This window comes from Stenella coeruleoalba (assembly GCF_951394435.1).
Source record: "Stenella coeruleoalba genome assembly, chromosome: 14".
NCBI lineage: Eukaryota > Metazoa > Chordata > Mammalia > Artiodactyla > Delphinidae > Stenella > Stenella coeruleoalba.
In genome coordinates, this window is record NC_137160.1 from 49,622,296 (window position 1) to 49,647,266 (window position 24,971).

At 38.7% G+C, this 24,971-nt stretch overlaps 1 protein-coding gene across 6 annotated transcripts in view; it reads right to left on the reverse strand.

The window, feature by feature from the left end:
• The window catches only part of TTC39C (tetratricopeptide repeat domain 39C), a 136,001-nt gene that overhangs the window by 46,825 nt on the left and 64,205 nt on the right, over positions 1–24,971 (reverse strand). For all 6 annotated transcript variants that reach the window (XM_079942919.1, XM_079942920.1, XM_079942923.1 and 3 more), the window contains 3 exons: positions 5,960–6,008; positions 4,454–4,582; positions 2,062–2,176 (listed from right to left, as the gene is read on the reverse strand). In XM_079942919.1, the coding sequence (XP_079799045.1) occupies positions 2,062–2,176; positions 4,454–4,582; positions 5,960–5,992 (277 nt within the window). In that variant the 5' untranslated portion in view covers positions 5,993–6,008. The remainder of the gene's footprint in view (positions 1–2,061; positions 2,177–4,453; positions 4,583–5,959; positions 6,009–24,971) is intronic.

Genomic DNA, 24,971 nt, shown 5'->3' on the forward strand with positions numbered 1-24,971 from the left:
AGAGGCCACAATGGTGAGAGGCCCGTGTACCGCAAAAAAAAAAATTACTAAAGTAAACAAAACACAAAAAAATCTATGATAAACAGGATTAAATAGCTGATTAATATCAACTTTTTAGGAGAACAGGAAAAGGTCACGAAGGTAATTTGTGAAGGAAATACAGTTTATGGGTAAAATATAAAATTAAGTTCAGCTTCACTAAAACAACAACAAAAAGCAAAGCAAAGAACATGGACATGAATGTCCAAGAGAAATTGGTTAAATAAATTATGACACATTCACATGATAAATTAATGCTTTTAAAATTATATTTTGAAACTCTGAGCTATAGGAAAAATATGTGAATTATAACCTAAAAGGGAAAAGTAGGATACAAAACACCACAGATTCAATTTTTTAAAGAAAGAGAAAGATAAAAACAGAACATTGCAATAAAGAGTGATTTTCTCCAAGTAGTGAGATTAGAAATGACCTGCTTTTTCATTATTTTATATTTTCCGAATTTTCTAAAGCAATATTTAGTAATTTTACAATCAGAGTAATTTTAAAAATAAATAGTACCAACTGATGATTCTGAATTTCATGAGGGCAGGGACCATGGCCTGGATTTGCTCATGGAACACAGTGCTTAGCACTGTATATGCTCTATCATTTATTGAATGGACCCATGAATGAACATGTGAAGGACAGATTTAATATAAAGTTTCCCCGATATCCTTTACCCTGATTCCCCAAACATTTTACTACATTTGATTTATCCTTTTCTCTCCACAGATATTTTCTTAATAGGTCCTTAGAAAAGTCCTTGAACCTCAGGAAAAAGTAGTCCAAGATCACAGAAAACACCAGAGCTCCTGTCTTGACCAAAGAGGTCCAGCTCTTCCCGCTACTCTTTTACATATACGTGAGTGTGGCACTCCAAATGGGGGATTTAAATCACTGTGTTATAGAAAATTCAGATGAGCTTTGAGCCCTCAACCATATAAGTAAGATAGTTATTGGGAGAGTCCTGAAATGAGACTTAAAGAGACAAAAAAATTGGATCAAAAGGAAAAGACCATAGTACAACCATAAAACACATTTTAAAAGAAGATAATTACAAAAAAAAAAAAAAAGAGAAGATAATTACTAGGAAGTCCACATTTTGGAGGTCACAATAAAAGTTAATTCTACTTCTGACTTGAGCCAAAGAGAAGAAACAAAGAAACCTCAAGTATGAGATGGAGACAGAGAGAGACAAGAAAGAAAAAAAAGGGACAGGAAAATTGGCTGCCGGTAATCCAGAAAGCAAAGTGTATGTTATGACTTAGCAGGAACATACCCTTTTTCATCTCAGGTTTGGAAGAATATGCTTTTCTCAGTGTGAATTTTAGTCAATTTCCTTTTTGAATTTTCACTCTTTCAAGTAAATCCTATCTACCAAAGAGGCAGGTTTCTGCCATCAGCATCAGAGACATAAAACCACATAAAAGGAAGAATTAGTGTCAAAGTGAATCTTACAGCGAGCTCTGAGAGCCTCAATTCCAGTCTATGCCACTCAAGATATTAAAGCTACAAAATCCTGGAAAACATCTGTCTTGGGCAAACTAAGTAAGAAATCAGTTTATATTCCTCATTAAGGGTTGTTAAAATGTAAGTCATTCAAGTACCTTAGCAAGTCTTTAGTACGCACTCAGGCCTTCAATAACAATTTTCTGAGTAACTTAAACTGGTTATATTTCACTTTAAAGGGTTATTATCACAACTTGATTCCCACAAGAAAAAAAAAAACCATCAATGTATCAACCTAAGGCACTGGTAATATCTCTAAGTATGACAGACTATCTGGATACAAGAGGACGAAACAGATTTTGGAACTAAAACTTCTCTACTAAACACACATTAAGCACTTGTGGTTTCAATTTCTCAAGTAATAAATCAGGATAATGCCCCAAAGAGATGCTACATGTTTTCAAAGACTGAAATATGAGGTATTCTTAATAAATAAATTAATTAATAAAAGGTATTACCAATTGTGTCCACTGGATAGCAAAAGCCATTAAAAACAATGCTTCAGCATACCTGACAATTCTTGCTTTACAAACGAGAGCACAGCCAAGTAAACTTGACAGTCAGCTATGATTATCTGCCTCTGAAGCCGGTCAACCATAGAGGGGGTGGATTTTCGGACATCAACCTGTTGGGTGGGAAGAAAGTACACACCAATAAATCACACCCAAGAACAATATTCCTTCCAAACAACTATTACTTTATTGTGCAAAATAATTTCACGCAGGGAGTGTGAAACAGCAGTTGCTGAAATCCAAGACCAAATTTACACTCTGAGCCTGGTAGTTCTATCCTCCCCCATTAAGTCCAGCTTTATTTTGTTAACAATACATTGATGAAGAGGCTTGGAACTCAAAGACACATACTCTAAATTACAGACACTGAGTTCATGGGAAACATGAAAGCCCACACACAACTTCGGAGTTTTACCTTTTTGAAAACAACGTAAGTTCTTACTTATCCAAAATAAAAAATCACTGAAGGTACAAAACATTGCCCCAGGTAAACAACCCAAAAAGCCACTTTGCAGCCATCTGCCTTCAGAAAGGACCTATAGTATTAGGGTTCATTCCTTTGGTGCACACAACCGAGATGTGAGGGTTGCAAACTGATTACATGTTAGTTAAGGAGAAAACACCCTGGAATTAAAAATTATCTTTGAATGAGTCACAAATTGAACTTGAAATTTAAGTCATAATCTCTAAAGTTGACTACCTCTATAAAATATGAAAAAGTAAAACCCAAAAACCCTACTTTTTAATAAGATTTTGGTTTTCATCGTAAAGAATGCTAAACGAAGAAAATTCGCTCTGAAATGTAACAGTGCGTTCTTAAACTTGAACAAAATAGGTTAGTTTTCATATGCTTTCACAGTGATATAAGAAATGACAGGATTTTTCCAAATATGACAAAAGTATACATAGTGTACATGACAAAATGGCTGGCTTCTCTTTTTTCTAGATTAGCAGAATTCACCATGGTCACTGTTGTTCCTCATCTAGTTCCAGCACCCATTACCCTGTTTGCTTAAGCAAATGTCAATCTATTGATGCTTCTGTTTTCTCTGCTTGTAAGAACATCTACTCTGCAAGGCTGTTGGAAGGGCTAATGAGATACTGTATGTGAAAATGCTTTTTAAATTGCAAGGACCCATTACAAATGTTGATTACTAACATATGTGCTGGGCCTGGTACTAGATACTGAGCACAGACATGTAAATTAGCTTACAGTCTAATGAGGGAACACTGACATCCATGTAATGCAGTAAATTCTCTGAAGGATGAAGTACAAGGAACTATGGGAACCTGTAGGAGACACACTAATAGGCTTGGGGGCTCAGACAAGAGTCTCTGGAGAAAATGACATCTAGCAGGAACTAAAGAATGGATATGAACCAGGTCAAGAGGCAGACGAATGTTCCAGGTAGAGGAGAAGTCAGTGAGTGACAAGTCAGCTACATTAAGGAGTTTGGATTTTAGAGCAATGGCAGTGGTAGGGGGCGGGGACACTGAAAATGAAATCAGCGATGTATAATTCGCATCTTAGTGACTGTATTTTGGAGAAGAATTACAGAACAGTGAGACTGGAGGCAGAAACGCCAGTGAGGGTTTGTCTTAGGCAAGTGGAGATAGTGGCTGGCCCAGTGCATTGGCAGGGAAAGTAGATGAATTCAGGACGTATTTAACAAAGAGTCAACGGGACTTGGTCACTGACTGATGTACAGTTTGGAGAAACGAGAAATCAAGGAGAACTGTGGCTCTTCTGGAGTGTCAGGAGACAGTACTCTGGGCCCATCAGTGGCTTCCACATGGCTGACACCATAAGCAAGAGCAGAGGTGAAACCACCTGGAGTGACATAAAGGAGCAGAAATGACAGGTGACTTTTCCTGACTGTAACCGACAGACTGGTTTGTCAACTAAACAAGTGACACATGTGACTCCCCTGGGTGCTCCAGAAACATCAGAGGTAGGAGGATGCCTCTCAAAGTCTAGAACTTTTGCACTGAAAGGTGAAAGAAAAATCAGGAAAAGTGGATTATGATATCATTGTGACTTTATTTATAACCAAAGGCTGGGGAGCCCTGGGCTTTAAAAGGAGGTAACAGCTAAATTCCTGAATTATGCCAATGCAACATATCTGAAATACATACATGAAAACCTACAAAAGCCCTTGCAGCGTGGTCCACTGTGGAAGAAGATAATTTTAAGATACCAAAAGAATATGCACTGAAAAGCTCTAATGATGAAAGGGGGTTCTATTGCTTTAAGAAACACGCTTTACATAATCAAAAGCTGTAAGAAACATTTAATGCTTTAGCCATGTTCTAAACACCAAAAACCAAGTAAATAAACAATGTTCTAAGTAAGCAGCACATAGTTCATAACTTAAAGACATAGTACTTACATTCTTCTTAATTTTATTCTTGATTGTTTCAATGACTCCAACCTCTTCACTTTCACACAGCTTTTCTGTGGTTTTTAAGTCATCACATGCCAACTGCATTTTTTCTTCCTCAAATGTCATCATGGCATTCTTCCAAGAAAGAAATAAGGAAAGAATGAATCAGTAAGTGTCTGAAAATTTAGGCCAATTTATTACAACACAACTCCAAACTAGGGGGAAAAACCATCTAAATGATTTATTGACAGTCAAAGAATCAGAATGTTACAGCATACCCTATTCATTAAAAAAAACAAACTATAATCTCAATATGAAATAAGAACATACCTCTATTACACCAGCATGAAAAAATGTATGGTAACAAATGTCCTTGCAATTACTGTTCTACATTTTTTTTGTTATTAAACACAGTAACAAAAAAAATTATACGATTTCTGACTGGTCCACTTAATTCAGTTTTTAGAACAGAGCCTCACTGAAAGCACTTTCTACCCACGCATGGATCCCTGGGTTCATCAAGGACAGCACAAAATGCTAATGAAACATCAGCTAGTAGGTACTACTTTGAAAATTATCAATTATCAATCTTTTCAGGGACAGCAATTCCAATGGGCTCACTTTTAAGGAACTCATTTTTTATGGTCCCCAGTGAAAAATTCCACTGACAGCTTGTTTCCAAGCACCTGATCCTGGTAGATTTTTTCAGGTCACATTTGACTGGTAGAAATGATCCCTTGCTTTGTGACCACCAAGAGGGGTGGGATAGGGAGGGTGGGAGGGAGGCACAAGAGGGAGGGGATATGGGGATATATGTATACGTATAGCTGATTCACTTCGTTATACAGCAGAAACTAACACACCATTATAAAGCAATTATACTCCAATAAAGATGTTTAAAAAAAATCATCCCTTCTCTGATGAAAATCTGCTACTTTCTCCCAGAAGAACTGAGGTTTCTGAGATGAACAGGCTACAAGGGCAGAGACAGGACACCAGGTTCTTGGAAGGACCTAATTAAAGGCATCCAATTTTCTACATTGCCCAATTTATTTTAAAACCTAACTGCAACCTATTCTCTCAATTCCTAAATATTAATATTCAAAAATGCAAAAGTAACCGATAAACTTTAAATCTGCTAATTTAACCTGTCTTCTGATCCACATTTATTCAATAATTTTAAAGCAAACCTTTATTATCCAAAGTCTGACTTTTTTTTTCTTTTCAACTCTAATGCATTTTTAATTTTTGGAAAGGTCTTTCAATTATATTTTTATTTTAAAAAGGATTTTGGTTGGAAAAAATATAATGCTTTAGAAGATATAAGCATTTAATCTTTAAAATTAGGGAAGGGTATCTCATAAGTGTTGGTTAATAGGCAAAAATTTTATTCCAGTTTTAAACTGTAAAAGATCTTCTACAATAGTGTATCTCTACAGCAGGTAACCACTAAAAGACATACATTATGTATTTGTTTCCCTCCCACCAAAACCTCTTCCCACATAAACTTACCAAAAAACTGACAAAGCTGGCTCCAAAACTCATTAATGGGCTACGATTTCTGTTAAGAAAACAAAATAATTTTTATTGTGAAATTTTATTTTAAAAGCATTTGACATATCGGGATCACTATATATTCCCAATAATTGGACAGAAGTTGTTAAGGTCTTCAAGCCAATTAAATTACCCTAAGAAAAAAGTAAAACAGGCAAGAAGTTCACAGGTCTGTCCACCAGGATAGAACCTCCCCCGACACCTGATTCTTCAAAGCAAGGAGAACAAGAAAGTCACATTATAATTGACATTACTTTAGTAAACCAATCCAACATCTGAAAACACGTGGCTAAAGGAAGATGATTAATATTCTTTTAATTTTTATTTATTTTTTTGTGCACGCCACATGTGGGATCGTAGTTCCCCGACCAGGGATTGAACCCACAGCCCGGGCAGTGGAAGTGCAGAGTCTTAACCACTGGACCACCAGGGAAGTCCAATATTCATTTTTTGTTTAATTTTTATAAATTTTAAAAATTGAAGTATAGTTGATTTACAATGTTTCAGGTGTACAGCAAAGTGATTCACTTCTATGTATATTCTTTTTCAGATTGTTTTCCAGTATAGGTTATTACAAGATATTGAATATATCTTGTAGATGCTAGAGGTAGTGCTAGAGGTAACACTGCAGGGTCAAGTGGGATGCACATCCGTTTTCCTCTTGGATGGTGGGGGTTATGTTGGGGGCAGGGGCGGGGATCAGGAACTCAAATGATTTGGAATGTTAACCCTCTGCTACAATTTTTTTTGAATATAGTTCCCTGTGCTATACAAGTCCTTGTTATCTATTTTATATGTAGTAGTATGTATCTGTTAATCCCAAATTCCTGATTTATCCCCCCCTTCCCCATTTGGTAGCCATAAATTTGTTTTCTGTGTCTGTGAGTCTACTTCTCTTTTGCAAATAAGTTCATTTGTATCGTTTTTTAGATTCCACATACAAGTGACATCATATTAATATTCATTTTTAAATGCAAAACATGTTCAAAACTTTCCACACATAAATTAAGTATTATTTTCAGAGTAGATCAAAGGGTTTTACCGCTAAGCCAGACCTGGCAAACTCACTTATCCCATCCAAAGAACTTTAAGAATACCTCCCTGGAGTCAGTCATCACCCTGCTGTAATACACAATCATTACCCAATTTTATACGTAAACCAAAAATATGAAGCCAAGTCAAAGTAATACTAATTCAAAGAATATAAAAATATAAACATTCTGCTTCAAATTCACAACCAGTACAAAAATCCAAGTCTCTGTAGATGGCACTAAAAGGGAAAGCAAGTTGTAACTGCCTTCTTAAAAATAATTGTACTGCTTTTGTTATTATGTAAGTAATATATGGTCATTATTAAAAAAAAAAAAGCCAAGAACAATGTATTTAGTCAATCCCCTACTGGAAATTTAGTTTAAGTCCAAGGTGACCATGCGTGTATTTGGTGGAGGTGTGTATGGGAAGAAGAGAGTGTACATTTAGATGGATATATGCATACGTACGTACACACGTATACCACTGCACGCTCAGATGAACATCTTTGTACATGTAATTTGCAAGGAGTCCAAATGTATTTTGGGGATAAGCTGCTAGAGGTAGCACTGCAGGGTCAAGTGGGATGCACATCCGTTTTCCTCTTGGATGGTGGGGGTTATGTTGGGGGCAGGGGCGGGGATCAGGAACTCAAATGATTTGGAATGTTAACCCTCTGCTACAATTTTTTTCCATCTGCTTGGGACCTACTCAAATTCTACAGTGAAGAAGAGCTTGTTTACCCCCACTGCATATTAAACCTCCAAAAATTAGGAAGGTGTCGTGATGGGTGAAGAATCCCACACCAGCACTCACACCCGTGAACCAGCTCCAACAGCACCTCCGCAAGCACGCAGCCCAGGCTCCATCCTCCCAACTCTGCACCTGATCAGACGTCAGTTCTCCACTCCAGGGCTCTCCCCGGACGTGCCATTACAGGCTTCTACCCGCTACATTATAATCTGGGTTGTGTATGAAGGTCCCCTCTAGAATGCTCTTTTCTGCCTCTTCTCCCTCACCATTATTCCTTACACACAGCAGGCACCCAACAAACACGAATCAGTGAAGGAATGAAAGAGCTCCGCCTTTCAGGAACGTTTCAATCAAGAGCTGATCAGCCCAGCTTCCCCGTCTTTGCCCGCTCCGCGCTTACACCTTAGCCATTAGCCATCTGAGGAATGAAAAGATGCTGAATCGAGGGCCTAGTGTTGCTACATTTGCTTCTTGTTCTGGACTAAACTTAGGTTTCTGAGAGCCCAGGCTATTAATGATGCATGGTGCCCTCGCCTAGCCCTTAGTACTTCACATACTATCTTCTCATTTAAGTGACAAATCAGCCCAAGAGAAACATTTTTCCCTCCTTGAGGTACTGTCTCCATAAACCCCAGGGCACCTGGGTGCATTAGCCACTGGAAAATGAACTGACAGGGAAGCAGGAACCCTCGTGCTGCATGTTACCTGGTGCTGTAAGAGCTTCCTCTAACAAGGTTCACTTGTTTCCTTCACCTGATTTTATTTTTTTTAACTCAACATGACCCAGGTGATCCTACATTAACTCACCTCCTCTAAATCAACTGCAGCCCACACATGTGTTTCCACATAAAACGTATTCGATTTGGAGATTTGGGAATGTTTCCAAAGAGTACAAGGATCATTACTTCAACACTGATGCTGGGGAGATCATTACTTCAACACCGATGCAGAGGGCGGAGAAGGAAGAGGCTCACACTGGGAACCAATGACCAGCACAAGGGTGGAGGCGGGGAGCGAGGTATCAGGTAAAGGTTGAGTATAAAGGTAAGCATGAGAACCAAAAGACAAACCTTTCTAAATACCAGAGTTACATAAAGGAGGTGGGGGGCAAGTGAAATAGACCACATCGTGAAAACCTCACTTATTTAGAAGGGAGGATCTAAATCCACATACATGCGATATCGAAAAAAAAATAATGGTAAGTTAACCCATAAACATGTTTTTTAACGGATACCTACAAAGTGAGGGAGCGATAGGGAAGAAGAAACAAGGACAGAAACGAACCTTCTTTGTATATACCTCTTGTTTTGTAGATCTGACTTTGGAACCATGTAAATATTGTATGTCATAATATCAAATTTTAATAATGTGATCCCTAAACATTCAAATGTAAAGTGAATTACATGTACCTAAATGCCAACCCAGTTGGTAAAATAACCACACAGGGCAGAAGTATTCCAAACGACTTTAAAATACAGTAATCTGACAGCACATCCCTATTATGAAATACCCTTAAGAAGACCCCAAAAGATTGCAAAAAAAATTTTTGTTTTCAGTAATCATATTTTTACCAGTCAAGTTGGTACCATTATTCTACAGCTGTTGGGTATGTAGTTTGTGATAAAACAATGCCTAATTACGTTGGTGGGGTTTTTTTGTTTTGTTTTTGTTTTTTTGCGGTACGCGGGCCTCCCACCGCTGTGGCCCCTCCCATTGCGGAGCACAGGCTCTGGACACACAGGCTCAGTGGCCATGGCTCACGGGCCCAGCCGCTCGGCGGCATGTGGGATCTTCCCAGACCGGGGCACGAACCCATATCCCCTGCATCGGCAGGCAGACTCTCAACCACTGCGCCACCAGGGAAGCCCACGTTGGTGTTTTTTGAAACCAAGGATTTTGTGCACAGGAGAAAGGATAAAGTTAATTCAAAGCCTAGAAACAATGACCACCCAGTAGTATTCAGCATGGTCCAGCACCCTCTCTAAATACATTAAGTCAAAGATCCACAAAGAGATGGCTAATTCAAGCTCAGGGGCAAGAAATGTTCAACAGCCTTGAATATTGTGTTATAACAGAAAGCAAGCAAGTTTAAAAACTACATTAGGCTCCTGAAGAGGTTCAAGCCAAAGATGTAACAATTTGACCACCAATGAGGTAAAAACAGCAATGGCTTGAAATATCAAATAATTTAAAACTAAATTCATAATGATACTTTTTAGTTAAAAAACAACTCAACAACTCACTGGTTGCCTATGGAGGATCCTAGAGAACCAATTCATTATTTTGAAAACTGTTAAAAAAGGGGGAAAGAATAGCATTTACCACACCTTTTCTCTATAAACTCAGAGTAACCAATCAGATGTGGGGTGGGTCTCTTTACAGAAATGTCCTGGGCTAATAAATGAAAAGCAAATGACAGAATCAGAGTATCTTGTTTTGTAGCTGCTCCTAATCAATTAAGGGATACAGACAGTGATCATAAAGACAGGGGACAATATTAAACTCACACCATCAGCAAAATCCAAGCTGTGGGAGATTCTACAGGACAAAGATGCTAGTTTCTTCAACAACAATAAAAAAACGTAAGGGTCAAAAGAGACTGAAAGGGAGCTTGTAAAATATATATAAAACAACTGGGACATAAGAGACATAAAACAGCAAATATCCTACATGTAACTACACACATATACATAAACACATATCCTACATGTAACTACACACATATACATAAACACATATATACACTAGCAACAATTAGAAAGTGAAACTTTAAAAATTATCATTCACAATAGCATGAAAATATTAATAGCTAAGGATAACTCACAAAAACGTGCAACACTGCTTCACTGAAAACTCAAGACATTACCAAGGAAAATGAAAACTCTAAATCAGCATTTTGCAACAGTGGCATTCTTACTATTTGGGGCCAGATAATTTTGCTGGGTGTGGGGGTGGGCTGCACTGTGCACTGTAGGATGTTGAGTAGCATCTCTGTCCTCTACCTGCATGATGACAGGAGCACAAACCACTGCCTCCGCCCACCCCACCCCCGGCAAGGTGTGACAACCAAAATGTCTCTAGACACTGCCAAATGTCCTACTGGGGCAAAATCAACCCTGGTTGTGAACCAGTAACCTAAATAACGAGATATACAATTCTTATGGATTGGAAGACTCATTACTGCTGAGATATTATCTTCTCTTTAAACTGCACTGTAGCTCCAATGCAATCTCAAGCAAAATCCCGGTGTGTGTGTGTGTGTGTGTGTGTGTGTGTGTGTGTGTGTGTGTGTGTGTGTGTGTGTGTGTGTGTGTGTGTGTGTTGACAGGTTGATTCTAAAATCTACATGGAAAAGCAAAATACTTAGAATGGCCAAATCAAATTTAAAGAAGACCAACAAAGCTGGAGGCCTACATTACCCAATATCAAAACTTAATTAAAATTAAGCATTCCTGGTCACTCCTAAGAGACTGAAAAAGGCAAATACACATATCAAACAAAGAGCTCATCTTGAGAATACATAAAGAACACCCATGAATCGGTACAAAATGACTGGCAACCCAGTAAAAAAAAAAAAAAAAAAAAAGGGCAAAAGTCTTAATAGGCACTTCACAAGAGAGGACATCCAAAAGTTAATAAGCATATTAACAAGTGCTGAAAAGCACTCATTATCAGGGAAATACAAACTAAAACCAAAATGAGGCACCACTATATGCTTCTCAGACTGGCCACAGTTACAAGGATTGATAATACCAAGTGGTAACGAGGCTGTGGAGTAACTGAGTCTCAAACGCTGCTTAGCAGAATCTACTAAAGCTGTGCACCTGCTCTACTAAAACTCATCCACGTGCCCGATCTACTGAGCACATGCCAATCGACGATTCAGTAACTTCACTCTTAAATAAATATGTACAACAGAATTGAATTATTATGCCCCTAAAAGACATGCATGGTTTTTAATAGTCTTATCCTTAGTAGCCTCTAACTGGAAACAATTCCAATGTCCATCAACAGTAGAACAGAGCAAATAATTGCAGCATATTCACTCAGTGAAACAGTTCATAGCTATGAAAAAGAACTACTGCTAAATGCAAAAACATGAATTAATCTCATAGACGTAATGTTGAGTGAAGGAAGCCAGACACAAAAGAGTTATACTGAATGATTCCATTTATATGAAGCTCAAAACCACTATTCTGATCACTAATGATGACAGAGTTCAGAACACTGGTACCATTGGGGGGATACTGGGAGCCCAAGGAAGGATGCTGGAATGTTGGAAATATCCTTTATCTGGTTGTAAGTAGTTACACTGTGATATTTACATATGTATACAGTCTTATACAGAAAGTTTTTCCTTATGAAAAAGAAAAAATTAAAAAGAAAAATTAAATCAGATAAATGATCACTGATGGGTATTTGATTATATTAGTGAATTAATATTAATTTTTTAGGTACAGAAGCGGTATTATACTACATTTTAAGGACTATTTTTTTAGAGGTGTATATGATAGCATTTACAAATAAAATGATGACTGAGATTTGTTTCAAAAATAATTTGAGGGCTTCCCTGGTGGCGCAGTGGTTGAGAGTCCACCTGCTGATACAGGGGACACAGGTTCATGCCCCGGTCCGGGAAGATCCCACATGCCACGGAGTGGCTGGGCCAGTGAGCCATGGCCGCTGAGCCTGCGCGTCCGGAGCCTGTGCTCCGCAACGGGAGAGGCCACAACAGTGAGAGGCCCACGTACCCCAAAAAAAATAAAAATAAAAATAAATAATAATAAATAATAACAATTTGAGATAGGAGAATTAAAAGTGACCAGAGGGCTTCCCTGGTGGCCCGGTGGTTGAGAGTCCGTCTGCCGATGCAGGGGACACGGGTTCGTGCCCCGGTCTGGGAAGATCCCACATGCCGTGGAGCGGCTGGGCCGGTGAGCCATGGCCGCTGAGCCTGCGCGTCCGGAGCCTGTGCTCCGCAACGGGAGAGACCACAACAGTGAGAGGCCCGCGTGCCGCAAAAAAGAAAAAAAAAAAAAAATGCTCCCCAAAGATGTCTTTTGAAATCCTTTGATGAGAAGGACTCTAATGGTCACTGCCATAGTCTGCTTTTTGAAAATGAAACACCAGTAATGAAATGGCTTAAAATTTTCTCTCTGTATGAAAACTGTCCCAAAGGTAGGAAAATTTGAAAATACAAAGAAGCAATGGATGGTCTTTTTCTAAATTTATGAACATCGCCATGGAAATTTTAAAAAACAAAGCTTCTCCAGCAGATTAAAAATTGGACTGATGAAGATTTTGTTTCTTAAAATACTGTGGGAGGAAATGTACACATTTGATTCTCAAAGGAATATTTTTCCATTAAATAAATGGGCATAATTACAAGAAGACAGTCCCTAACCAAACATGTTTCTTCAAATGTAATTTTATCCCCCAAACATAGTGGCATTTTCCATTTTTCTGAAAATGTTCTATATTCATATAATGTTGACTTTTCTCCCCTTCAAATATGTGGGGAGGCTGGACTTTGTATATTACCAAGGAAATCCAGGGCCATGTGACCCTAATCAGTCCATAGTAGTCACCTCATCTCATTGCAGCCCTGAGATCTCGAAGCTGAGGACTGAAGAAACAGTCACCTAACTTCACACCCCCTACCCTGACTGCTCTTAAAAGGCCTGTGCCCTTTCTGTGACCCATGCTGTTTTAAAAATCACGGTCCCAGAGGATCACGGGGGTCAACTTCGTACAATCACCGATCAAGGCATCATTAAATGCTTCTCCAGAAGCCTCACACCATTCCTTCAGAAACAACTTTTGCTAACAGGACAAGTGATATCCTCTGCTCTGCCTAATATTTCCAAAAATGGGCTTTAAGGAGACTAAAAGGATCCAGTATTTCACTTTTCTTTCTAAAAGTAAAATAATGTCAACAGAAGAAAAAAGCTAAGTCCATGAAGCCATTCACTGCACCATTATCCAGAATAAGGAAAACCTGGGTTTAAAAAAACAACTGTCTACATAGAGGAAAAGCTTCATGACATTGGACTTGGCAATGATTTCTTTGCTATGACACCAAAGCACAGGCAACAAAAGTAAAAATAGGTAAGTTGGACTACCTAAATGTTTAAAATAAAACATTTCTGTGCAAGAGATATAATCAACAAAGTGAAAAGGCAACCTATGGAATGGCAGAAAATATTTGCAAATCACACCTGAAAAAAGAGTTAATGTCCAGATTATATAAAGAACTCCTGCAAGTTAACAAAAAAAGCAAACAACCTGATTAAAAAGTGGGTAAAGGACATGAACAGATATTTCTCCAAAGATGATACACAAGAGCCAGTAAGCACATGAAAAGATGCTTAACACCACTAATCATTAGGGAAATGCCAATCAAAGCCACGAGATGCCACATCACACCCATTAGAATGGATACTATCAAAATAGCAGAAAATACACAAGTGTTGGCAAGGATATGGAGAAATCAGAATCACTGTGCACTGTTGGTGGGGAATGTAAAATGATGTAGCCACTATGGAAATCAGTATAATGGCTCCACAAAAAAATGAGAAATAGAATTACCATATGACCCAGTAATTCCACTTATGGGTATATACCCAAAAGAACTGAAACCAGGAACTCAAACAGATTTTTGTACACCCATATTCTAGCAGCATTATTCATAATAACCAAAAGGTGGAAGCAACCCGAGTGTCCATCGATGGATAAACGGATAAACAAAACGTGGTGTATATATACAATGAAATATTATTAGGCCTTAAAAAGGAAGGAAATTCTGACACATGCTGCAACATGAGTGAACCTTGAGGAAGGACATTATGCTAAGCGAAATAAGCCAGTTACAAAAAGAAAAGTATTGTATGATTCCACATGAGGTACCTAGAGCAATCGAATTGAGAGATAGGAAGTAGCATGGCTGCCAGGGCCCGCAGGGGAGGAGAGAATGAGCTGTTGTTGTTTAAGGGATATAAAGTTTCAGTTTTGCAAGCTGAAAAGAGTTATGGAATGCACACCAACTGTGAATGTACCACACACTCAACTGTACTCCTAACAATGGTTAAGATAGTAAACTGTGTTATGTATATTTTACAATTGAAAATTTTTTGAAAATGGAAAGCAGTCTACAATAGAAAAAAATAACTCATTAACAAAACCAGATGGAGGGCTTCCCTGGTGGCGCAGTGGTTGAGAGTCCGCCTGCCAATGCAGGGGTCACGGGTTCATGCCCTGGTCCGGGAGGATCCCACATGCCGCAGCGGCTGGGCCCGTGAGCCATGGCCGCTGAGCCTGTGCTCCGCAACGGGAGAGGCCACAACAGTGAGACGCCCGCATACCGCAAAAAAAAAAAAAAAAAAACAGATGGAATATTATAACCTAGAAAAATCCCTGACAGAATTTAATATGAAAACAAAAGCTCTGTGTATACTCTGTTCCAATATGTATAGACAATAAAAAAATGAATATTTGTTGTGAGGGGCAATAAGATTAAAGGTGATTTTGTCAATGATAAATGTGTGTACATGGCGGAATAAACAGTCACGACTGAAGCTACACTGCTAATCATCTCTGCCTCAATGATGTCACCATAGACATTCTCTCTACATTCAGACATCTTTTAGAGAGAAAAGTGCATCATTTAAGTCAATTTACTTGTTCTAAATACTCCCTGTGATTCAGTTGTTGTTTTGACACAATTTCTCAACAGAATATATCATCCAGCCAATCAAACAGAATAATGGGGCGACTCCATAGCAAAATAGTCAAAGCCTGCTTACGTGGCAGTGAGTTATCCACTTAGCGACTAGCTGTGCCCCGCTGTGGCTCAGAGCACCATTAACAAAAGGCTGATAGAGAAATGCCCCAAAAGAAGGAAAGAAAGACACTTAATATATGAGGTCTGATTTTCCAAAAACAAATGCAAATGATTTGGGCATTGCTTTTTATATTACCTATAGAAGCCTTGTAAATAAGATTTTAAATGCATCCCTTTCAAAATGAGAGAGGAAGCCAGTAGGACATCAAAAAGAACCACACATCTTCTTGCTATTTGAACTAATTATCTTATTAAAAATTGTTTTCATTTTTAGTAGTGAAATCTTCCCTCTATCTAGCTAACTCCTCCCTACACTGCTAAGAAAAATAATAAATAAAAAGCTCTATAGTAAGGAGTTTAATAAAACCGAAGTTAAAATCTAAAACATGAAGTCACTATTACCTAGATGAAGCCTTGAAATGTTTAAACTTCAGGGGATGCCAACCACCTGAATGCAGACCTCACTTGATTTGCACCTGTGGGTCCTGAACGATTGGCTCAATTTTCACTGTCCCGTAATTCAAGTTCTCTAACTTTGAGTACACTGTGCTATCGACAGGTAAAGATGAACGTGATTCTTCTGCGATGACTTCTGTTTTCCAAATATATTGATCTAACTTTTTTTTTTCTTTTTTTAAACACTACTCAGAAATGGGCAACTCTCCCAGTGAGCTACTTGGAGGCTTCAACCCTAATCTGAAGATGTTGCAGCAATAATACAGACTAGGATGTCTGGCCTCCCTGAGCCAAAGAGCATAAAATTCTTCTCACTCACTGACTAAAGAAACGGAAAGTTTTCTCTCTCCTCACACAGTGAAAGCAGGGAAGAACAGCAACGTTCTCAGCACCTCGTTCTTGCACCATGCATTCAACAAACATGGTTAAAGAGAGCATCTGCCGTGTGCAGAAAAGGATAAGCGTCCTCAGAAGCGATGAAGGAAAACCCCAGACCATAAGTGTAGAAAGAAAAGTTCCCTACTCCCTCAGATGGTAGCCGAGGAAAATAAAATGTGAAGTGATTTTTCTTGACATAATTTATAATAGTTAAGAATATTTTTCAAAAGGAAAATCTAATTATTCTGAAAGCATCTTAGTTACAAAGTACTACAAATGCTTCTTTTACATATTATATACAGCATCCCTAGGTCACGTATATGATTGGAGAGCATCAGTGGAATGTTCCCTTTGGGCTTGTTACAAATTGGAACATAAAATTCGGTATGTTTTTTCTAGAAACAATCACTTCCATAGGAATCCCAGTGGATCTATTCACTTAGCATTCACCAAGTATCATCCTCCCAAACAGATTTAAGAGTTAGGTGCCCAGGTCCATGCATCCCACTGCTCACATCTTCTACTTTTCCATGATAAATTTCCAATTTTAAAGCAGCTTCCCATAGCCCACAGCAACCTCTGAGCCTACACAGGGAAGGACTGAAGTGTCGAGTTTATCCAAGTCAAATGGTTAGGACAGTGATTAAGAAATCAGGCCCAACAAAAGCAATACAATTTACTATCAGAGAAATAATGGGGGGTTTTCCAGGCTGCTCTTTGTTTCCATCAACAAAGTTATCCAGGAGAAAACTATACTTTTCTTTTTAAAAAAAAAACAAATTTTATTGGGTATATAATTTATATACCCATTTATATATAATTTATATAATATATAAAAAAACAAATATATATTGGGTATATAATTTGAAAATCATATACCCAAGTCATAACCAGATAACGTTCTGCAGTTTAAAAGAAAGTAAATGAACAGTGACCTCTTTTATACATGGTATTATAGGAAAAACTCTAATAAGTTGTTTCATTCATCTGTACAAATTATATATGCTGATGATAAAGTATACAGCAGGCACTGTGCTATGCACTGGAGATACAAAGAGAAACACTCATAGCTCTTCGTGGAGCCTACACAGTCCAGTTTGGCTGCTAGAAACATTGCAGTAATAAATGGTGACAGAAAGTGGGTAGACGGTCGATTTTATTCAAAGTCATCCTCTGTCACCATACTTTTCATGGATGAACGAGGCTTCCTTGAATATCGGATCTGATGAAATCTAACAAGGGCTACTTGCCAACTTTGACTTCCACCTTCTCTTGTGTTTCTTAAAAGAATATATTAATAAGCCTTTAACCACTCTCTATTGCATCTCTATATTTTAAGTCTCTGCAGAATGCTTACTGTTTGATATTTATCTCATTATTCATTTACTTGTTTGAATAAATGAAAGCTCCCCAAGGTTGGGACCCCACCTTTGCCAAGTGCCACTATCCTGACCTCATAGGATAGAACCTAGCAGATAACTGGCCCAATCCACATCTGTCTAATAAACCAACCACCCATCTCCTACGAAGTCTACACTTCATGACACTTCATCTGATGGACCATCCTCCACAGGTTCCAAAAAATTCCCAGAAATGAGATCATCAACTTGAGCCCATTAAAAACTCTGCTTTCACTAAGAAAAATAAACATGTCTGTTTCCTTGATCAGAAGATAGCAGTGGTGAATTTCATAGAAAGGCTCTATTCTTACTTTTCAGACACAATTCAAAGTGTGATCCTCGGGCAACGCTTTATCTCAAGGACGGCATGTGTCTAAAAACATGGATCATGGCAGTCATTCAGTTTATGACTTGATTTAGAGTGTTTGGAACAGGTCCAGGGTTCGGACTTGTGTTTAGCATGTACCCATCCTTCTTAGGGATTTTAGAGTCTCTAGTGTTTCACCAGCCAGCCCCAGGGGCACCCCACTCAGCTTGGGGGTATCCCCAGGCCAGGAAGGCCACCGGTCCCCAGGGAGTGGTATGTTCAGCAATGTTTGCACTCATAGCCACTGCAGTGGCTGCTTGCTTTTGTTACGTGGACTGCTTGTGATGTGGCCTTGCATCTTATCAGAAAATAACCTTGTCATTCACTGCCCAGTGCCAAGAAGCCATGAAGACCTCTCACGGGAAGCAGTGAAGCCATCAGCTTACAGTAGGGACTTCCGGGGGGCAGGCTGAGACTCTGGAACTCCTCCCCACATAGAGGCAGAAGCAGCAGGAGCCTGGGTGGTCTGTCTCTCCCCACAGCTTGAGGTAGTAGTTATCTACAGGTTAATACAACTAATGACACCTCTCCGCACCACTGAAAAAATAACTGGGCCCTTGAACCTGACTTCCTATGGCTAACTGTCGCATGGAAACTTCCTATGCACAACCGTTTCAATGGATGCATTTCTAGGACGTCCTTGCATTAAGAATGCATCCCCTACACATGGCAAGATACCCCTCAAAACCACTGCGGTAATTTAAAATACAGACTGGTTCTACAATCGCGTGGCAAAAACAGGACTTCACTTCTTAGGCTCATCTCTGGTATCCTGCAAAGGAAGAGCTGGCAGATTCAGGGGTATGTCTTAGAATTGGGATGGAAGGAGATTTGGGAAACAACTACAGAAGAGAAATGGTGAACGGGACAGAAGCCACGGAGTGCTTGGCCTGGCCCGGGAGGCTGGGGAATGGAGGGCTACCCTCCCAGAGTCCCAGGTGGGCCCAGCACCCCTACCGCCAGGCCTGTGAGGAGGGAGATGAGGAAAGACCCAGAAAGCAAAGTGAAAGCCAAGGAAAACAGTCTGGCCCCGAGACCCCCATCTTTTAACTTCCAAAGGATTACTTGAGTTAGAATTCACTGGTCTAATGAATATGACAGACTATGTAGCATGGTGATGTTTAGAAAGTAAAACATCTACATAAAAAGTCTGTCTTGAGACAAAAGCAGGGACAATTTTTTAAAGTTTCCGGGTTTTTTTCCATTTTTACTCTAACCTACAAAATTTCCAAACCATGATAAAAACAATGAGAAGGGAATATCATGCTCTCTTGCCGTGGGCTTTGGCCACAGGGTTCCCTGACCATCCCTTTCCTCAATGGATCCTGTAAATCCTCCAGGCTTTGGTCCAAAAGGTGCTGGCTCCAGACCACCCTTCCTGGTCCCTCAGGTCAGGCTGGAGCCCTTCTCTGGGCCTGCGCTACTCCTTAGCCTTTGCCCTTTAGAATGCTACTCACACAGTAGCACTGCTTCTCCCACCGAATGGTGCCTAACATGGGGCTTCCATCTAGAACGCCATTCATTTGTTATTGAATAAATGAGTGAGTGGCAGAGTAAGTGACAGACTGAGTGACTGAGTGAAGGAGTGACTGAGCGGAGGAGTGAGTGCAAACAAGGAAAAGAATAACTAAAAGAAGGCAGAGAAAGTGGCATCTGTATGTTGAGTTATGTGAAGGGTGAAACTGTGTATTTCTTTCCATGTTGTCAAGCTGTTTTACTAAGTGAAGAAATTTATTAAACCACGGCTGGCATACAGGAGGTAAAATATAAGTATTTACTGAATGAGGGTAACAAATAATGGATTGGTCTACGAAAGAAAAGTGCAGACCATACCTAAGAAGCTACTGCTGACAACAGGATTAATACTTGCATAGTCTCTGGAATATACAAGATGCTTAAAATGATTTCCTGCCTTTATCGTTAGCTCTCCTTAAAACATTGCTCTACAAGTATATATCTTGAACTGTTCACCTTTAGGACTCTAAAAGTTATTTATGGTGACATTATAAAGGCAGATTCTGAAACTAAGACTCCTTTTATTACTTAATTATAAATTTTCTCTTGGGTTGGCAAAAATCTTAAGAACTACATAATCATGTACTGATATGGTCATATTATAATTGTATTTAATTTTTAACAATTTGAAATTTAAATAATTACAAGTGGTTTTCACTAAGAAGATAGTCTACAATAGGAAATACAAATCTATTTTTTACCCACATACTTATGGTCAACCAAAGCCCCAAACGAACTCCCTGCGTCTGAAAAGCCCACTTAAGACAAAACCAAACTCAAAACAGCAATCACTGATACTTCCCATGAAAGTAGTATCTTAAAAGATAATTCCTGTGATGATTTTTTTTTAACAAACAGGATTATAGTGCACAAAAAGAAAGCAAGAAAGCAATGTTTACTCAAATGAAGTTACACTAAAACTAATTGCTATTCCAGAAGAAGAGAGGTAGAAAAAAGGGTGCCTCTTTTAACCAAAACTTTATATGTAATTCAAATGTTTATCACATCATTCTTTTTAAAACAAGTAATTCAAAGCAGAATGGCAAAGCCCTTTAATTTCCTACTCACACTGGCATGACTGCCTTCAGGCTGTGTGCAGCCTTGCATAAATGAAAAAGGGCAGTATGTAAAAACGCCTCATTTGTTTAAGGAAGTCAGAATAGGGTACTTAATTAACTTTAAGAAAATCAATTCACTCTCACAAGCCCTTAACTGCTTGTGCAATTATCTATTATGTCTTACAGTTTATCAAGTACTTCAAAATTGCAAAACTTCATAACATTTTGCAAAGTACATGTATTTGTTTTCTAAATTCACTGGTTTATTAGCCTCACACAAGTTATTAAACTATAATGTTATATTTTTTATTTCTACTCTAATAGAGGCACTATCAGAGTACAAAATCATACAAAAAGAGATAAAACCTATCTACAAGAGATTCTATTCAAAACAGAATGAAAACATTTTTCACCAGACTAAAAATGCTGTGCTGATACTTGGGAAAGCTACACAACAGATAAAAACAGGAGTAAGAGATTACTACAAGCAACTATATGCCAATAAAATGGACAACCCAGAAGAAATGGACAAATTCTTAGAAAGGTACAATCTTCCAAGACTGAACCAGGAAGAAACAGAAAAACATGAACAGACCAATCACAAGCACTGAAATTGAAACAGTGATTTAAAAACTTCCAACAAACAGAAGTCCAGGACCAGATGGCTTCACGGGCAAGTTCTCTCAAAGATTTAGAGAAGACTTAACACCTGTCCTTCTGAAACTATTCCCAAAAATTGCAGACGAAAGAACACTCCCAAACTCATTCTATGAGGCCACCATCACCCTGATACCAAAACGAGACAAAGATACCGCGAAAAAAGAAAATTACAGGCCAATATCACTGATGAACGTAGACGCAAAGATCCTCAACAAAATACTAAGTATCTGAATCCACCAATACATTAAAAGGATTACACACCATGATCAAGTGGGATTTATCCCAGGGATACAAAGATTTTGTCAATATCCACAAACGAATCCGTGTGATACACCACATTAACAAATTGAAGAATAAAAACACTATGATCATCTCAAAAAAAAAAACAGGCAATGTATCAAATAAACATGGCTAAATTAATAAAATGGTGTTCCATTTTCATATACTTTCTCTCTTCCTCTGTAGGTCCCGTCCCCAATACAGAGCTATTATATTTTATAATGATCTCTTATGATTCCAAATATTAACAGTGGGTGATATTTATTTCCTTCTTCAGTAGTTTTATCAAAGTATCAAATAAAGCCTCATATAAGTGAGAGTTTGGTTGGTTTTGCTGTTGTTGTGGTTAAAACACACACAGGCTTTCCTCTCTGTACACCATCTGCCCCTCTGCTACAGGAAGAAATAAAAAAGGAAGAGAGGGAAGGAGGGAGGACGAGAGGGAAGGAGAAAAGAAAAGAAATACTATACCATAGTCTAAGACGGATATGGATGACGATTTTTAAGAAAAAAGTGATATTAAATATAAAGTTGAATACATTTTATAACCATAAAAAACGATTTATGAAAAGAATTCTCAACTTAAGAAAATATAAATCAATGTAAATATCCATCTGATTCAACTGTGGGCTTTATTAAACTAATAAGGTTTTCAGCAGAGCAGCATGAATGTCCTGCTAAAACTCTATATAAGAAGAAGCTGATATTTAGAGACAGCTAAATAGTTCAGTAAATTATGTGACATGAAAGTCAAATAGGTTATTTTAAAACAAAAAGAAAACACATTTAAATGGATTTTTTTTCTGAGGAAGCATAGCTGACATATTACTTTACCCATGTGCACTCAAATACACAACACTTAACAGTGACTGACGGGAATGAAAATTGGTGCAAACCTTTTGGAAAGTTCTCTATTTTTCTATTGATCTTTTAAGAGACTTAAAATTATTTCTAAGAATCTACCTGAAGAAAAATGAAATGCAGAAAATTATTACTACTCAAAGATGTTCATTATGCTAGAAAGAAGACAGATTGTTAGACAAATTGATATATTTACCTAGCAAAATATTATTTTACCCCCGAGAAGTATAAATAAGGAAGTGCTTGCTCCCGTGTGTTTGAAAAAGCATGGGCTCTAGGAAATGGCCCTGAGTTAAAACCTCAGCTTGATTGTGAACTGACTGTGACCATAATCAAGCTACAAACTCTCAGCCTGTGTTTCCTCATTTGAAAATCTGATGTAATTACAGCTGACCCTTGAACAACAGGGGGGTTAGAGGTGTTCACCCTCTGTGCAGTCAAAAATCCGAGTACTGCTCTCTCTGCCTCAGAAACAAAGAAATTGATAAATGACTCACTCAAGGGCAAGAAACTAAAAGAGTTTGACTAGAATGAGGACTCAACCCTAGTTCTTTTGATTCAACATACTGTGATCTCTAATTGAACACAAACATTTCCGCATATTTAAAGATCTGTAAAATGAAAATTCAGGTACTGTATTTATTGAAAAAAATTCATATAAATGGACCCACGTGAGTCAAACCCACATCATTCAAGAGTCAACTGTATACTGCTCTATATGGGTATAATCAGTAAACGAGAAAAGTACCTAAAATGCCTTGTTTGAAGCCTGGCATGCAGTAATCATGCAATAAATCAGTTACTCTGTCATAAATGAAAAAGCAGAATACAAAGTAGTATGTGCAGTATGACAAACTATGCAAAAACATTTACAAAAGGAGATATTTTGAAATCTTACCTATGGGTAGTGGGAGTAAAGAGTGATTTTTCTTCTTTCTACTTTTCCTTTCCAATTGTCAATAAATAAGCATTTATCTCCTTTACAATCTGAAAAGTTTTTAATTTAATCACCATAAGGCATAGTTTTAAAATGTTCATCTAAAGGTAACGTAAAATACTAATATTTAATTCATTTTCATCCATTTACTTACTCAAAATGTTACAAATATCTTTTGAGCACCTATATGCGCCAAACACTATTCCAGGCACTGAAATAAGACCCTTTGCATGAAGGTGATGTTCTGGAGTGCGAAGACTGACAGCGAACAAATGCATATTTATTGCCAAATCATCAATTCTACAGAGGAGCCTATAAGCACTTTTTAAATGGTATTCTTGGCATTTATTACAACCTTTCAGTAAACAAAACTTAATATCTCAAAAAAATTCTGTCTGTTTGTTTTTTGGCCGTGCTGCGCAGCATGTGGGATCGTAGTTTCCTGACCAGGGCTCAAACCTGGGCCACCTGCATTGGAAGCTCGGAGCCTTAACCACTGGACGGCCAGGGAAGTCCCATAAAAATGTTTTAAGTTGTAAAATTTGTTTTAAAAGTCACAAGAAGACAGCATGCTGGAACAGGGCTTCTCAAGCTTTACTCTGCATTCAAATCCTGCCTTGTTAAGTAAAATGCAGGTTCTCATTCGGGTGGTCTGGGGTGAGGCCTGAGGTCGCACATTTTAACAAGCCCCTAAATGATGCTCATGGGCCCCGAATCACATTCTGAGTAGCAAAGTCTTAGAGGCATCGTTAGGAGTTTTGCTCCAACAAAGTGGTTTAAGTCGACAATGCTGGCAGACAGGGTCCTGCTAACTAAAATAATCTATATTCTAATGTCAACCTTTTAAAAAGGAAAAATCGAAGACATCGCTAGTACCTCCTCCCAGAAATAAGGGATTCTTGTATTAACCAAGGTTTGCTTTGCTGAGCCAAATTTAAGCTCCCATTCCCAAAAGTATTTCAGTCCTTCCACTACGGTGGCCAGCTCCTCGTCCTCTCCTGGCCTCTGAGAGCTGAGGGTCCTGTCTTTCTCTTCCTCCCCTTCCCTGTTCCCTTCACACCAGCCTCCACTTTGGGCCTCACATCTCATGCTGGCCTCCCCCAGACTCCATTCCACACCAAACTGCTGCAGAAGCCCCCTTCCCTGGGGATGCTGTAACGTGCCATCTGCCCTGACCAGCGGCCTCTGTCCATCGTGCATCAGAACAAACTCCTGCCACACTGGACCCTCACGGTCCCCCAACAGTCGGGCCCTCACCAGCTTTACGTCTCATTTCTCAGCTCTGGCTCCACACATCTGCAAGCCCTGAACCCCCCTCAATCTGATCATCTCCTCTCAGCCTGGGCACGTCCTCCCACCTCTTCTTCACGCTCGATTCCAATCCTGAAGACAATCCAGATTTTTTCATGGTGCCTCTCTGTGACCTGTGCCCACACC